General features: G+C 45.7%; 1 protein-coding gene across 6 annotated transcripts; it reads right to left on the reverse strand.

Moving 5' to 3' along the window:
• Positions 1-5,584: 5,584 nt before the first annotated feature.
• On the reverse strand, positions 5,585-17,277 carry Mbd4 (methyl-CpG binding domain 4, DNA glycosylase). Of its 6 annotated transcripts, none has more exons than XM_036181495.1 (8): positions 17,012-17,277; positions 14,090-14,311; positions 12,746-13,401; positions 9,320-9,391; positions 9,107-9,241; positions 8,348-8,497; positions 7,875-7,978; positions 5,585-6,119 (listed from the first exon to the last, which is right to left on the reverse strand). In XM_036181495.1, exons 1-8 carry the CDS (start codon positions 17,095-17,097, stop codon positions 6,042-6,044), a joined length of 1,503 nt encoding a protein of 500 aa, XP_036037388.1. In that variant the 5' UTR covers positions 17,098-17,277; the 3' UTR covers positions 5,585-6,041. The 6 variants fall into 6 exon arrangements, with proteins under 6 accessions (XP_036037388.1, XP_036037387.1, XP_036037384.1 ...); XM_036181494.1 differs by having other exon boundaries at positions 9,320-9,394; XM_036181491.1 differs by having other exon boundaries at positions 12,584-13,401.
• Between the last annotated feature and the right edge of the window lie 47 nt (positions 17,278-17,324).

The raw sequence follows: 17,324 nt of genomic DNA on the forward strand, positions 1-17,324 counted from the left end.
CCGCGTGCTGGAGGCAGGTGGGGAGAGAATCAGGAAGCTGGAAGTATCAGAGACCGACTTAGTCCCATGCAGGCGCCTCCTGAGAGGAATCACACCAATACCCCATGTGGCTCCTGAATCTGAAGTGAAAGAAAAAAAAATTCCCCTATTTTGTTTTCTGGCAGATTTCCCCATCTTTAGGCTTCACTTTTCTCACTCAAAAAGAACATTCCACTCCACTGGGCTATGAAGCCTGGTCAGTCAAGGTCAAATAAAAGCTATTTGGTACTATAACAGGGTGCTATGGTCTGGAACCACAGTTAGGGCCTATATCCCAGCACTGAGACAGGACGACAGAACAACTTTAAGGCCAGCTTGTGTTACATGACGAGTCCCAGGCCAGCGGGAGATACACGGTGAGAAACTCTTTAAAATCAAAACCAGAGCAGGGCAGCAGTGGTGCATGCAGATCTCTGTGAGTTCGAGCCAGCCTGGTCTACAGAGCGACAGGCACCAAAACTACACAGAGAAACTCTGTCCCCCCTAATAAAATAATAATAATAATAATAATAATAATAATAATAATAATAAATCAAAACCAAAGGCTGGGAACCAGTCCTAATAATAAACCTTTGAAATGTCCACCTATAGGTGAAATATGGGGTGTTCATGCAAAAGCACTTGAAGAACTGCCACATGCTACATGGAGGACTCCAGTTAATGAAAGAAGCCACTCAGAAGCTTCACACTGTATGGTTTGATTTCTATGAAATGGTCAGCTCCTGGTGACTAGGGATGAATGGGGAGAAAGGATTAACTCTTAACTAGAATGGGGTTTCCTTTTGGGTGACCGGAATGTCCTGGAACTAGCTAGAGATAGTGACTGTGTGGTACTTTAGATTTGCTAAAAACAAAACAAAAACTACTTAACTGAACACTTAAAAATCTTATTTTGGCCAGGTATGGTGGCACACAGGAGGATCTCTGTGAGTTGGAGGCCAGCCTGGTCCACACAGAAAGATTCTGTCTCAAATAACAAAATTATTTTGTACTGCTGGGCCTGAGCTCTAGGCTTTGTGCATGCCAGGCAAACACAACTGTTGAACTATGTCTCTGACCCTAAAACCATCATTTCTAAACTGTATGTCAGAAAACAAAGATCAACATTTGAACAAGTTCTCTGTGCTGGGACCCACCTTCAGCAGACATAACATCTTCCTCTAAACATTTACAAAACCATGAGAAGAAGGCCACAGGATTTCCCTGAGATACGAGGAAAGACATGGAGACCCAGTGATCTTAGCTGCTGAGAGGGGAGAGTCAGGCCTGGACCTCCAGCAACCAGCCAGGCAGAGCTCCTCTCTGTGGTGACAGGGGAAGGGGGGCCTGTAAGTGGCCTTGCCCTGCAGCCTGCCTTACCTCCTAGCTGACGTTTGGGGATTTTGCTGCACTACCTAGCCTTAGCTGTGGCCCAGTGATGCCAAGATTTCTCCATACTGAGCTGCTTGTGTGTCTGTCCATGCTCACACTTACCCCTTTTCTTCTCTTCCATTACTGTTTACACCGTTTTCTCGTCCTGGGAGATCTCTGCAGAGCCTTTTCATCCTGCCTCTCCTCAGCCCAGGGCTCTGCACTTGTGTGTGCTGCTGTGATGTCTGTGAAAATGTGATGGGTTATTGTGAAGTGGAAGGGGAGGTGTGGCCAGCTTTCCTGTCCTTTGGTCAGACTGCATCTCTCTTTACATTTTATATGTACTTATTTCCATGTATGAATGCACACTACTTAGGTGCCTGGTGCCAAAGGAGGGCAACAGATCCCCTGGAACTGTGATCCTTCATGGAGATGCTGGGAACTGAACCTGACTCCTCGGTTACCGCCAAGTCCTCTCTCCAGCCCCAGCATCCCTCCCTAACAGCTGCTGCGTGTGCACCAGAGGGGAAAATCAATTAGCTTGCATCATAGCACATCTGCCTGTGCACATGCTATCCCACGATAATCAGCTTCCTGACAGTTGGTCTACTTTGCCTGCATTCGACTTAATTTTCAAACTAAACCCTAGAATGACAATTGGCAATTAAGACTTAATAACTCAGGACTTCATTTGGTGATTTCTAAGGCAAATGCTTCGAGGTTAGAACCATGATACTACACCACCTGTCATGGAAATGGCATTAAACATAAAACGGTCCCTTCTTAACTGGGAGAGGAGATGAGATTACACAAAGGATCAGGGTTAAGGGAGTTGCAATGGAGCCACAGGCAGATAAGATGTTCACATCCTCACAGGGATGCTAAGGTCAAATCACAGTTCCTAAGAGCCAATGGAGTGGCCAAGAACACATGATACCAAAGGAACTTCCTTTTTTTTTTTTTTCCCCCGAGACAGGGTTTCTCTGTGTAGCTTTGGCGCCTTTGCTGGAACTCATTCTGTAGCCCAGGCTGGCTTCAGATTCACAGAGATCCACCCGCCTCTGCCTCCTGAGTGCTGGGATTAAAGACGTGCACCACCACTGCCTGGCAGGACCTTCCTTTTTAATAACAATATTTTTATTAATTACCTAATGTACTGTGAAACCTATTTGTATATCAGATTTGAAGCATTCCATTAATCAGGGATGGACGGTGGTGGCACACACCTTTAATCCCAGCATTTGGGAGGCAGAGACAGGCAGATCTCTGTGAGTTTGAAGCTGGCCTGGTCTACAGAGCTAGTTCTAGGGCATCCTAGGCTACACAAAGAAACCCTTTCTCAAAAAAAACCAAAGAATTCCACTAAACAGGATAACCAGCCACTTCTCCAAATATAGCTTTTATTTAACAAGTTTAATTTATGTTTTTTGATATGGAGTTCTGATGCATAGCCAAGGCTGCCCTCACTCACATAAGCCAGGCTGCCTTGAATTCACAGCAACCCTCCTGCCTCAGTATCCCCAGTGCTGGGTGTAGCATGAATCTTAAAGGTACTTATTAATAAATTCAAACCTGAGGCCAGTTATTGGGGTGAATGCTGGAAGATCAGAGAAGCAGAACAAGCCACAGCTACCTCACCTTGCCAGTTCCTCAGCTGATCCTGTTTCCTCAGACTGGAAGCCTCTGAGTCCTCATCCGAATGGGTCTCAGCTGAACTCCTTCTCAAAAGCCTGAAGCTTAACCAGCTAAAAGCTTCTAGTTTCTGGTCTTCACCCCTTATATACCTTTCTGCTTTCTGCTGTCACTCCCTGGGATTAAAGTCATATGTCACCATGCCTGGCTGTTTCCAATGTGGACTTGAACTCACAGAGATCCAGATGGATTTCTGCCTCTGGAATGCTAGGATTAAAGGCATGTGTGCCACCATTTTCTGGCCTCTGTATCTAGTAGCTGTTCTGTTCTCTGACCCCAGATAAGTTTATTAGGGTGCACAACATTTTGGGGAACACAATACTACCACAGCTGGGATTTTACATATGCTCCCCAGTACCCCTTTTCTTTTCTTTTTTTAAGATTTATTTATTATGTATACAGAAGAGGGCACCAGATCTCATTACAGATGGTTGTGAGCCACCATGTGGTTGCTGGGAATTGAACTCAGGACCTCTGGAAGAGTAGTCAGTGCTCTTAACCTCTGAGCCATCTCTCCAGCCCTCTGTTTATTTTCTTACTGTGCCACTGGTGGACCTTTAGGGTTTTTTTTGAGACATGGTCTCACCATGTAGCCCACATTGTCCTAGAAACTACAATGTAGCCCAGGTTGGCCTTGAACTTGATCATAATCCTCTCTAGACTCCCAAGGATTAGGATTATAGTAGTGTTCACCATGACAGGCATGGTTGGACCTTTGTTACTGATATACTAGGGTATATTTTGTTAATGAAAAATGGGCTGGCTGGGCAGTGGTGGTGCACACCTTTAATCCCAGCACTCGGAAGGCAGAGTCAGGTAGATCTCTGTGAGTTCGAGACCAGCCTGATCTATAGAGCAAGATCCAGGACAGGCATCAAAACTACACAAAGAAACCCTGTCTTGAAAAAAAACAAAAAAAGAAAAAACAAGACACACTCAAACAAACAAACAAACAAAAACCAAACCCAAAAAGAAAAGAAAAATGGAATGCAATATTAGGCATTTTGAGTGCTTGCTTTGAGGAGGGAGAGATTATAATTTAATTTTCAAATTCTATCTTAAAATAGTGTTTAGTAATCAGGCCTTAATTTTTGTTAGTTCTTTTTTTTTTTTTTTTAAATGTAGATGCACATATATGCCACGTGTGCTAAGGTACCCAATGAAGTCAGGAGAGGGTGTCAGGTCCCTAGGAGCTGTTATTAAAGGCAGGTGTGAGCTGCCTGATGAAGATGCTGAAAACTGAACTCAGGTCCTTTGCAAGATCAGCAAGCATACTAAATCACTGAGCCATCTCTCTCCAGACTATTTCTTAAAAAAAAAAAATATGTCCTTTGCTCATAGAATCCCTCCTCTCTCTCATCAATTGGAGGCCTGGAGCTCAGCCTGGCACCCAGACATGGATCTCTGCATCTGCTTCCATCAGTTACTGGATGAGGGCTCTATCATGACAGGATATTCAGCCATCCGATCACCAGAGTAGGCCAGTTCAGGCACCCTCTCGACTACTGCCAGTAGTCTATGGAGTCATCCTTGTGGATTCCTGGGAACTTCCCTAGTACTGTTTCTCCCTATTCCCATGATGTCTTCATTTACCATGGTATCTCTTTCCTTGCTCTCCCACTCTGTCCCTGTTCCAGCTCAAACCTCCCGTTCCCCTATGTTCTCATCCCCTATGTGAAAATGGACAGAGATGACCAACCAAACTAGTGGAAATGAATGAATTGAGGAGCCCCCATAGTACTGGACTAGGCCCTTTGGATAGGTGAGATAGTTGTTTAGCTTAAACTGTTTAGGGGGCCCTAGGCAGTGGGATTGGGACCATTCCTGGTGCATGAGCTGGCTTTTTGGAACCTAGGGCCTATGCTGAGACACATTGCTCAGCCTTGGTGCAGGGAGGAGGGGCTTGGACCTGCCTCAACTGAATGTACCAGGCTCTGCTGACTCCCCATGGGAGACCTTGCCTTGGAGGAGGTGGAAATGGGGGATGGGTTGGGAGGGAAGGCTGGGGCGCAGGAGGAGGGAGGAGAGGGGATTCTGTGGTTGGTATGTAAAATGAATAGAAAATCTCTTAATAAATAGAGAAAAAATTATGTATGTATGTAATATGTATGTGTGAGTTCAAGTGAAGGTCAGAAGTCAATCCACAGGTGTTGGGTCCAGGGATAGGATTCAGATCCTAAGGCTTAGCAGCAAGTGACTTTATTTACTAAGCCACTTCACTGCCCTGCCTTGTTTGTTTTTTGAGACAGCCTCTCTCTATGTAGTACAGGCTGGCTCTCAATTTTCCATCCTCCTGTCTTAGTCTCCCGAGTGCTGGGATTACAGGTATGTACCACTATGTGTTATCAATTTAGTTTTTATTTATTAATGTATACAGTGTTCTGTCTGCATGTATTGCTGCAGGCCAGAAGAGGGCGCAAAATCTCATTACAGATGGTTGTGAGGCACCAGTGGTTGCTGGGAATTGAACTCAGGACCTTTGGAAGAACAAGCAGTGCTCTTAACTGCTGAGCCATCTCTCCAGCCCTCAATTTAGTTTTTATTTGGTCATTTCTTAGGAGGTAAATGCCCGTAACGCTGCGATATCCATAAGAATGGCAGGTTCTTTCTTCAAATGACAACTGTACACCCTAATATCACTTCGTACAGGAAGAGAATACACGTTTAGCCTTTCCTCAGCAGGAGTGCTGACAACTGGCTGTGAGCAGCAATGCATTGTTCATCACTGGAAAAACTGAACACACTTTTAGGATTGTTACCCAACAATTACTTTTTCAAATTCAAAATATGTCTATACCACTCAGTGACAAGGATCTACTTGTAGCAAGGCTTAAGACACACACTGACTTCTAACAGACTGAAGAAGATCCACGTGCCTGGGAAGGGAGCTTGCTGTATCCCACAGGGCTCGTGGAAATGGAAGCACAAAGCAATGTATAGGAAACTTCAAACAGGCAGCTTTAAGACAGATTTAATTTTTCATGATTTTCCCAAAGCCAGTCATGGTATTTATTTAACTTGTGGTCTTCCGGGTGCACCTGGAAGAAATGCAACACACACTTAAAGGTCTGGTGAGGGAGTTTATCATAATGTACCTGCCATACAGGGAACCTGAACCCAGTACAACTATGACTACAATTATACTGCATACGACAGAAATCCTGCATTGTCTACAAAGTACCTTCCAGTTCAGAACAAGTGCAGAGCTAGAGCAGGGGAGTAACAAGAGTCAAGATGGGCACCCAGCTTTCGGAAGTGACAGACCCTGGGACGCCAAATGGATGGCCCTGGTGCTGAAGGAGGACTGCTTTCTCCAGACCGCACTGATTTACTATGTTGGGGAAAGGGCAGTGTGCCAGGACATCCTCCCGCTGCCAGGCTGCCATCAGAGTGCACCAGTTCTGGGCACCAACAGAATGGGTAGTGGAATAGATGCCACACTCCAGTATGAGACAGGAGGAGAAACCTGACAATTAGACATTCTATGTCCCAACATTTGCTCTCCTGTGGAGGATCCTGTGTTTGGTATATGTGCACAGGTATTTATGCCTGTGCATGTGTGAGGTCAGAGGACTCAGGTGCCTTCTACCTTCAGAAAAAAGTTAAAATTTTATTAGTTGTGCCTAAGAGGCATGTCTATGAAAGTCAGAGTACATTTTTTTTTTTTTTTTGAGCTGAGGGTCGAACCCAGGGCCTTGCGCTCTATCACTGAGCCAAATCCCCAACCCCAGAGTACATTTTTAAAAAATCTTTTATTTTTATTTTATATGCATTGGTGTTTTGCTGTTGGTGTTGGGTCCCCTGGAACTGGAGTCACAGATAGCTGTAAGCTGCCATGTGGGATCTGGGAATTGAACCAGGGTCCTCTGGAATAGCAGTCAATGCTCTTAACTGCTGAGCCATCTCTCCAGCCCCTCAGAATACAACTTTTTAGAGTCAGTTCTTTTTTTTTTTTTTAATTTATTTTATTATGTATACATTGTTCTGCCTGCGGGTATGTATGCCTGCGGGTCAGAAGAGGGCACCAGATCTCATTACAGATGGCTGTGAGCCACCATGTGGTCGCTGGGAATCGAACTCAGGACCTCTGGAAGAAAAACCAGTGTTCTTAACCTCTGAGCCATCTCTCCAGCCCTAGAGTCAGTTCTTTACTTCCACCTTTGTGTGGGTTCCAGGGATGGAGCTCAGGCTGCCAGGCTCATGCAGCAAACACGTTTACCTGCTAAGCCATGTCCCTGGCCCACCTTCCACTTTTTGTTTGAGAAAGGGTCTCTCACAGGCCTGGAACTTCACCACACAGGCCAGGCTACCTGGTCTAGGAGCTTAGGGCTCTCCAGAAGCTTCCAGGGCCCTCCTGTTTCTGCCCCCACAGTGCTGGGACTGCACTTGCATGCCGCCATGCCTGGCTTTTATGTAAGTTCTGGGGATCTGAATTTGTTCTCCAGGGCAAGCGCTTTACCAGCCAAGCCATCTCTTCCCAGCACTAGGGGCTCCTTTTAACAGGAAGAAACCCCGTCAGTGTTAGAGACAGACATGGATGGAAAACACCGCAACAGGGTCAGGAGTGTGACAGACTGCTCAAGTCAGTCAGAGGCCACAACAAAGGGACTTGGGTAGCACCCGAGGAGTCTCTCCAACAGTTCATAACCTCATGCCCCTGTTGCTCCTTGAACTGAGGGCAAATCTGGTTGGGACTACAGCAGGGCCTGTCTCATACATCTAGGCATACTGGTGGACTTATTTTGCCCTAGAGGCAAATGTGATGGATATGTGATGGCTGGCGGTGGGCTTACCTGCTTCCATTCATTGACACAAAAGATCCGGTAGGAGTCGTTGCCATATTTACCAATCCCATGAAGCTCAATCGGATACCTCCACTGCTTTGTCAGGTATTCATCTGAAGACACATACCCCACACATGTGGTCAGCCTCCAGGAAGACTTGTAATGGGGCGGGATGACCCCTCCCTCTGGAGCCGCACCCTTAGCACCTGCTTCCTCCTAACCACTCTCTTATGCTTTGCTAACTAGTCAGAGGAAATGACTTCCTGCTTATCTGTGCACAGGGCTACTTCAGTGTTGGGCAAAGATTTATGGTTTGGGTCAGCAGGAGTCTGTGGTGTAGGGCAAGCAGGCTGCTTTAAATGTCTTCCGTGCTTGAGCTAAATGACCTCAATTAATAGAGCATCCAAGGGCATTAAAGTTTAAGGTGTGGCTGCCTTCAGTGGGCACAATTTGTTTCTTCCTTTGGGGCTAGGGAAATATACCTGAAAACTTGATGATGGTTTTTGCACGGAGATCGTAGAGACCAAGAGGCTTAAGAAGTTCTGACACATCCCTCCAGTCGGCGGTTCGGGCCACCTCAGCTGAAGGGTACTTCTCTAGAAACTCCCAAAGCACAGGGATAGCCATCTTGCCTGGGAAGCAAACAATGGCAGACATGTCTTGGGAAAGGCTGACTTCGTGTCCAGGTAGTTTTTCATCTAGGAACTTCAGGCAGCGGCTTTCTTACTACTGTTTGTGGCTCTGGAAATGGAATTCAGGTACTGGTGCATGCTGGGCAAGGGCTCTAATGACCTATATCCCCATCCTTGCTTGTTTAACTACTGTCAAATCACTACCTGAACCAGTACCAACCTACAGAGCCAAGTACCAACACTGTTAATCTACTTGGTTACTAGTCCAAATTATACCGAAACTGGCCTATTTTTCAAATAATCAGATCACTAGATAACCACCATAAGCATTCGATGAACACAGAGAGCTTCTAAGAAGGATAGAGGGTGGGAAAATATGAACTGCTCCTTCACTGATGACCAAAGCTAATCTAGATGTAGGGAATCAGTATTACAAAGGATGTGGGCTGTCATCCAGCCTAAAGTTCCCATAGGTGAAGAGCTTTGCGGGCTGGAAGGGAAAGGCGTTGTCCAACATCAAGAACTCAAAATGGACCTTGAACCTGGGCCTCTTAACCAGTTTAGTTCTCTCTTTTCTCACCAGGACACAGATGACAATACCTCACAAACCTGAGGTCCGATTGAGAAATATGGTCGCGATGAGGAGCTTCCACGGATCATGGAAAAGTGTTTCTTGAACAAGGTTAAAAGGTGACCGAGGAGGAGTCCATTTCTTGAAGGCTTTTCGTCTTGGGGGGCTAAGAGCTATGAAAACATAGGGGTGTCAGAGTTGTACTCATGAAAGACTTGGAAGCCCCAAACCACTTGGGGAAGGGTAGGTACCTTCTTTGTTGTACTTGCTGGAAAAATACAGGCTTGTTTTCCTTTTTTCTACTTGAGTTCGTGGGATGCTGTCTTCTGAAAAGAAAAACATTTTAGAGAGTCTATGGTTTATGGAAGGGTGAGGCAGGAGAGTATAGAGTTTGAGTTTAGCCTGGGCTACATAATAAACACTTCCATACAGTACTCTAATTCTACTAATACCCTGTCAGCTGGGCATTATTTATCTCCACTTGATCTATAAGGAGATTGAGGCACAAGCAGCTAACTAAGCCCCAGGTCACATAGCTAGTCTGAGAGTTACACTGGAGATCCAGTCCTTCGCTGTCCTGTGATTTACACGGCCAGCTCACAGTATGGAAAAACTGCAGCAGTATGACTATCCTAATATATCTGTATGATGTGGTCATTAAAATGTTTTGAGACTCTATCATGAATATTTTCCCATTGACATTTATTTCTAAATGAAAAAAAAGTCAAGATTCTACATGTGATCCTAATTTTATAAACATGGATTCATATGTGTATGTATGCACACACACAGAGATATTGAGAATAGGCTTAAGATGGTACAGTGGTTGTTAGAAGTGGTAATTTTTCTTTTCTTCTATAATTTTATGTGCCTTTGAAAGGTTCTGCAGTTGTATTTACCAAAAAGGCAGAACACAGGAGAGGCCGAGGAAGAGATGTAAGCTCAAGGCTAACCTGGGCTACACAGCAAGCTTCTGTCTCAAAAACAAACAAACAAAAAAAAACAAAACGAGGGTCTGGAGATGGCTCAGCAGCTCAGAGCGCCTGCTGCTCCTCCAGAGGGCCAGAGTTCAGTTTCTAGTACCAGTGTTGAGTGGCTCACACCTGCCTGTAACTCCAGCTCTGGGGACCTAATAACATATTTTGGTCTCTGTGAGTGCCCACACATATGTGGCATTCACACCCACCCAGCCACCCACACAATACAAAGTCAAAATCTTAGCCAATGGCACTAAGACCTTTCAAGTGTCTACAACTGTCATTTATTTTAAATGGTCATACTTAATACTCCCTTTAACCACACCCTCTGAGTATCAGTTAATAATATCTTTCTTACATTTGTATATTGTAAAACATCTTTTTTCACTTCCCATTTTTACCTCACAATTATTTTGTTATTGTTTTGAGACAGTGTCCAGGCTCACTTCAAATTTGCCATGTAGCTGAGGATGGTCCTGAACTCCTGACCTTTCTACACCTGACTCCCAAGTAGTGGGATTATAGACATGTAATACCATACTCCGCTACCTTATAATAGTCTTTAATTTACGTGTGGGTACCTGTGGAGGCCGGTAGAGGGCATCATATCCCGTGGAGCTGGAGTTAGGAGTTAGGAGCTACCTGACATGGGTGCTGGGAACTGAACTGTCCTCTGGAAGAGCAGGAAGTGCTCTTAACTGCTGAGCCATCTCTCCAGCTGCCTTCTTTTGTCTTGATGTGAAAAATGGGACTAGTTAGGGTTATTCCTTAACTTTTCAGAAACTAAGGCTTAATAATGAAATAGTTGCCAGAAAATGATACTGGGGCTGACTAAACACCGCAGCAAATATCCAAGTCTCCACATAATGATGTCAGCGTCTTCTGTAAAGCCCAGAAGAAACTACGAAACAGAACAAAGGAAGCTGATCTTATGGAAAGTTGAGGTTTTTCATGGATTCCCATTCATAACTACCCAGCCTCCTTTACTACCTGTTGGCCTGATACTTCTAGCCAGGGAATTATTGTTCCACGAGGCACCTAGTAACCCAATGGTACTTCCTCTTACACCGAGAACTAATCTTCAGTATAGGATGAGTTGAATATGTCCATATTAGTTAAGGGAGGATGCTTCTAACATTTAACCTGCCCATTATGACAGCGGTAAATCCATATGATCCAATGCTTTCTGTTTTTTGGTTTTTGTTTTTTTTTTTGTTTTTTGAGACAGGATTTCTCTGTGTAGCTTTGCGCCTTTCCTGGAACTCGTTTTGTAGACCAGGCTGGCCTTGAACTCACAGAGATCCACCTGGCTCTGCCTCCCGAGTGCTGGGATTAAAGGCGTGTACCACCAACGCCCGGCTCCAATGCTTTCTTTAGGATGCTCAAAGGACATACATTGAGGAATTCTTATTCATTCTCTAGATATATGTGGCCATTTCCTGTTAAAGATCCCAGCACAGAGCAATACCAGCACAGAGAAGATGCACCATTAAGGATGGGATTGAAAGCAGAAATCAAGTGTTACCCTGGTTCCACCAATCTGTGTAGGCTGTTTCCCCAAAGGAGTCTCAGCAAAATTAAAATTACCATTCTCCTTTAAAGGAGTTATTCATTATGCTGTTATGGCATAATGAATAACCCAAAGCTGCTCGGATCTTTTTATCTATTATTCACTAAGGCATTGTACAGGCAAAACTGCCAGGCCCTGGACTCTGTGTGAAGAGCACAGTACAAATAATACATGAACTGAGCAATTATACTTTTGAATTATTGAGAGCTCCTAGGCCTTTTAGAGAAGCATCAGGCTGTAACAGAAGATGAAAAGACTGTGATATAGATGAAATTAAATTGGAGTCACACATCAGCAGTACAAGAGGGGTAGGAGGATGCTGACTGCTCTTGGTCAGTTTTGTATAAAAGAGTCTTACCTACATACTTCACAAAGAAGCCTTTTAATTTTCCTTACAGTCTTAAGATTGCTGTCTAGAAAGAGGGTGGCAAGTGGGGCAAGCGCCACCTCCCAGCTGCTGCCCAGGAGAGGTGTAGCAGCCATGACAACCACAGTCTTCCTTTGCTGGGCATCCTGGCTGTAGCCAGCCGATTCCCTCTCTGCCATAATTAAGGGCTTGGTGACCAGCTAGCTCAAAGATCAGTTAGGGGATAGAGATGTGGCTCAGTTGCTAAAATGCTTGCCTACCATGCATTAGGTTCTGGATCTCATGCCAAGCATTGCATTAAAAAAGCAGCATCGTGACACATGCCTTTAATCCCAGCACCCATGAGGCAGAGGCAAGAGGATACAGTTTCAAAGTTGTCTTCAGTTACACAGTGAGACCCAGGCTAGCCTGGGTTATATGAAACTGTGTGCCCAAAACTCGCTTAAGAGGGCAGATACTGGGATTAACTGGGAGAACATAACTGGCACGTGGCTCCTCTTCACTATACTCCCTATCTCAACCATATCCAGGCAAGGAATACAAGCTCCAAGAGGGTAAACTGATCACCACACAGTTAACAGCACTTTCATGTGCCAAGTACCTCGAAACGTCTCAGAAGTAAAGTGTTTCTTGGCTTGTGAGCAGCTGGGCATTTCAGAGCTACTCTCTAAAACGTCGATATGCAAATGCGCCTCCCCGTCTAGGTCTCCCTTCGATCTGATTTCCTCCAATTCTAAAACAGTCTGCTCGCGCTTCGCATCACCTGCATCTTCCGTTGAATGCAGTTTGTCTGTGATGCCAGAAGTTACTTGGGTGGAATGAAGGTCTGATCCTGGACTTGGTGGCTTTTCCTCTTCAGCCTGGCTGACAGTCTCTTGGTTTACACAGGCATCGGCCGGGTAGAGGGTTCTGTTGAGCTGACATTCCTGTGGAACCAGCTCACTTTCAGCTTCTGCTTTCTGAACCGCAGATTCTTTTTTTCTGTTACTTCGAGCAGAATCTGAGAGACTCTTCCTACACCTTTGTTTGGTTTTCTCACTTCCAATTCCTTCGGAAGCAGCCGCCTTCCGTTTGGGCTTTCTCCTCGTTCCGGAGTTAGCATCACGGATGCCCTCGTCTTTCAAATGGCCAGAGTGAGACAGCCTGCTGCTGCTGCCTGGAGACTCTGAATTACCACTTGGTGGAGGCAACACATCTGTTTTCCGCTTGCTTCGCGTCCTGAGGTTCCGGCTTGAAATGTCACTTTCCTCTGGCTGCTGGGAAGTCAGAGCTGCCAAGCTTTGGTCTTTATAACCTGACCTGATGCCCCCTTTAGATGGTACAGTAAAGTCAAAATCTTCAGGCTTAAGAAAAGTCTCTCCATTTTTGAGAAGATAATTAGCAAGTGAACGCTTCGACCTGAACTTCAGTCCTTGTGGGCTGAACAACAACAAAAAAAAATGAAATTAAAGGAAACTTAGGCTAGTAAATAGGAGAGACTTTTAAAAAGAACTGCACCACATTTCAAATTTCCAGTTAACTGTTTCTAAATGTCGCCAAAGATGTTTGCCATTTTAAAGTAACAAAAAGTGATAAATGGCCCTTTTCAATGGATTCCTCTATGATAACATAAAATCAACATTCAAATATAGCTTAAATCCAAATGTATCATTAGCCATTAAGAGCAGGATCAACAATGTTTATGTGACTGTCCCCAAATCACTTGATAAAACTAACCAGTGACACCCAAGGAACAATAATGGTTTTACAATAAGTTTTTTATGTGAGTATAGTGTATGCACGAGTGTTTTCACGAGTGTGTCTACACATGTGAAAGTTAGAATTACGTATCTTTGCTCACTCTCCACTTTGAGATAGTGTTTCTCACTGAACCCAGAGCTCACCAATTCCAGCTACTCTAGCTTTCTGAGGACTCGGATTACAGGCAGCTGCCACACCCACTCAGCTTTTTAGATCGGTTCTGGGGATCCGAACTCAGGTCCTCATACTTGCTTGGCAAGTGCCTTATCCTGAGCCATTCCCCAGCCCATCAACCTAACGTTCTTCCTAACCTTTCCCATTAATGACAAAAACCACTCGGCTGTCCTTTCATTTCCCAAGTGCTTACCTGATAAAGTATACGTCATGTCTTCCTGCAGTTTTCCCAGCGAGCCTTTGCTTCACAACCCTTTCCCATCCACACGTTTCGGGCCCACGGCATTCTGTTACCACAGTACTGCCATGCTGAGCAGAAGCAGCCGGCTCTTGGAGAAGGGAGCTACACTCACTGCCTATCACCAGTTCCTTCCTGTCTTCCACTCTTCCCAGCCTGACGGTAACATCTTCCTTGCTGGAAAAACAAAGCCCAAGTGATGACCTCATTCAAAATTATTTTCCTCCGCTTACCCAATCTCAACCGCAGCAATTCAGGACTACAGAAAATACCCAGACCATGGTGGGTGAGATTAAAGTCAGCGAGCTAGTCTTGTGCCATGTCTTCCCATCTCTGACAGCTAGCTACCTGTCCTCCAGCATGGGTTTTTTAAATGCTAGGAGTCCACACGCCTGTAATCCCAGCATTTGGGAGGCAGTCAGGCAGATTTCTGTGAGTTCGAGGCCAGCCTGGGCTACAGAGTGAGTTCCAGGTCAGCCAGGGCTACAGAGGAACCGTCTCAAAAAAAAAAAAAAAAAAAAAATCTCTGCACAGTAACAGTTGAAGATGCCTGCTAATTTTTTTATTTTTTGGTAATCATTTAATAGGGCTACCATAAAGGTTTCTGATAACAGCTGGCATTCACCTGAGATCAGCAGAATTGCTTAAATGGATCAACCCTCTCATCTGCAAACAAGTGAGGGGAACATTTTCACATATATGTGCATTTTTGAGGAACAATACCTACCACTTTCATAAAACAGTGTAACCCTCCCAAAAGGCACATGACTTCTGGTAAGAACTTCCAAATCTTTCCATCTTGATTCTCATCACTTTTTGAAGTTAAAACTTAACTCTTTTTTTTTTTTTTTTTTTGATTTTTCAAGACAGGGTTTCTTTGTAGTTTTGGTGGCTGTCCTGGACTAGCTTTGTAGACCAGGCTGACCTCAAACTCACAGAGATCCACCTTCCTCTGCCTCCCGAGTGCTGGGATTACAGGCGTGCGCCACCACCGCCCAGCTCTAAAATTTACTCTTATTGAGAAATTGTGTGATAATGAAATCCAATCACTTGCAGAACTGATACCAGAACCCAGGCCTACAGAACTGTGGCCTAATACTTCTCCATTCTATTATGGGATGGGGAGTCCTTACAAAACCTTCAGTGCAGTGTACTGCTCTCTCCTTTAAAGGACTTTATTTATGTGCACCACATTCATGCAGGCTTGAGGCCAGAGGGGGATCTCCTGGAGCTGAGTTACAGGTGGTTGTGAGCATGGGCCATGGGTGCTGGGAACCAAACTCAGGTCCTAAGTGAAAAGTTTCCATACCCCGATATTGGGTTTCTCCACTGATACAATAAATCAGACCAGGCCGAATTAAAGTCCAGGTTTTAATCTGAGCAGAATATTCCCGGGTGGTCCCAGGGGAAAAGAAACCAGGAGGGAAAACCGTGAGGCTGGTGGGCCTTAAATACCCTCCAGGAGAGGAACTCCTGCTTGGCGCCTTGAGGGCTGGGTTTGGAGAGGGCAGTTCCAGGGGGTATCCCCAACACTATGGAGGAGCATTCCATGCTCCTAACAACCGAGCTCTCTCCAGCCTCGAGTACAGTGTAGTTTTTAAAAAGATTTATTCATTATGTATACAGTGTTCTGCCTGCATGTATGCCTGCAGGCCAGAAGAGCCACCATGTGGTTGCTGGGAATTGAACTCAGGACCTCTGGAAGAGCAGCCAGTGCTCTTAACCTCTGAGCCTTCTCTCCCAGGTGAGTACAGTGTATTTTAATCACTAAACTATACATTCTAAAAGGTGAGGGTCTGGAGAAACGGCTCAGTGGTTACAAGTGAATACTCCAGAGGACCCCAGATTCAGTTCCCACACTCACGTCAGGCAGCCCCTAACAGCCTGCGACTCTAGCTCCAGTGAATCTGACACCCTCCCCTGGTCTCCACCAACACCTGTGTACACATACAAAGACACCCGTAAATAAAGTAAATCTTAAAACAAAAGTCCCTAGGGAGACCATTTAACCCAGTCTGCTTCCTACAAACAGGAAAACTAAGAACTGGTGACTCTACACACAGTTGGAACCACAGCACTCTGATTGGAATTTGGGGTTCACTACCAGCTAGAAGGATCTTACAGAGGGAGACAACTGAAACCTGGGGGAATCACCACAAACTTAGGTTAGTAAACTGGGTGGAAAAGCCAGCTCTGCCATTAGCTAGAGGCTGAGCTTCCAAGAGAAAGGCACTTGGAGCTCAAAATCTCCTTCCTCTATCTGTAAAAGGAATAAAAAAAAAAAAGGTTTTGTTGCTGTTGTTTGCTTTTGAGACAGGATTTTATGCACCCCAGGCTGGCCTTGAACCCACCACGTACCAGAGACTCATCTTCAACTTCTGATCCTCCTGCCTCCACAGGCCTGCGCCACCAAGCCGGGTATTCAGTGCTGCCCGCGGCTTACTGTATACTAGGTAAACACTACCAAATTAGTTAAATGCCCAGACCTTAAAATTGTTTTGGGCGGCCAGGTTTTGAGACATGCAAATAGGTGGGTCTTTTTAGCCCCGACACAACAGTAGCTTCCTCTGTGACTTTTCACATGACCGTTTCTGAGGCGCTCACGGGTGCAGAACGTACCTTCTGCCCCCACCTCTTCCTAGGCCCTTCCGACCCAGGCTAACTGCTTGCATCAATCACAAAACCTCCCTTGTCCTCCAAGCTCCCCAGTCAATTCGGCCAAGGAATCGCGCACACCCAAGGTCGTTCCCACAGGGGCGACAATTCCAGGTGTCCGTCGCCTTGGGTTGAAGGTTAGAAAGACGCACACAAGAGCGATTCCCCTGCTCCCATTTTACAGATGGTGAAACTGAGGCTCGAGAGGGGTTATCAACTTGCCAGAGGTCCCCAGGCGGGTCTGGAACTAGGCTCTCTCTGAGGGTGATGGAGGGGGCTAAGCGGTCCCCAAGGTTTGGGCTCTCCATCCCTGCTGCTCTGGTCCACCGGGCCGCAGCCGCAGCTCCAGGTCGAGAGGCGGAGTGAAACACAGTTCAAAACACTGGGCGGAATCCACAGACTGACAGGAGAACCCGTCAGTCCGCACAGCGGCTTTCCCGCCGCCGCTTGAGCTGCAGGCGCCATGGCCAGGGCCCCGCCAATCACACCCTCCGCCGACGAGACGCCCCGCCCCACCCATCTTCCATGACCCGTC

The sequence above is a fragment of the Onychomys torridus genome, chromosome 3 (assembly GCF_903995425.1).
Source record: "Onychomys torridus chromosome 3, mOncTor1.1, whole genome shotgun sequence".
Classification (NCBI taxonomy): Eukaryota; Metazoa; Chordata; class Mammalia; order Rodentia; family Cricetidae; genus Onychomys; species Onychomys torridus.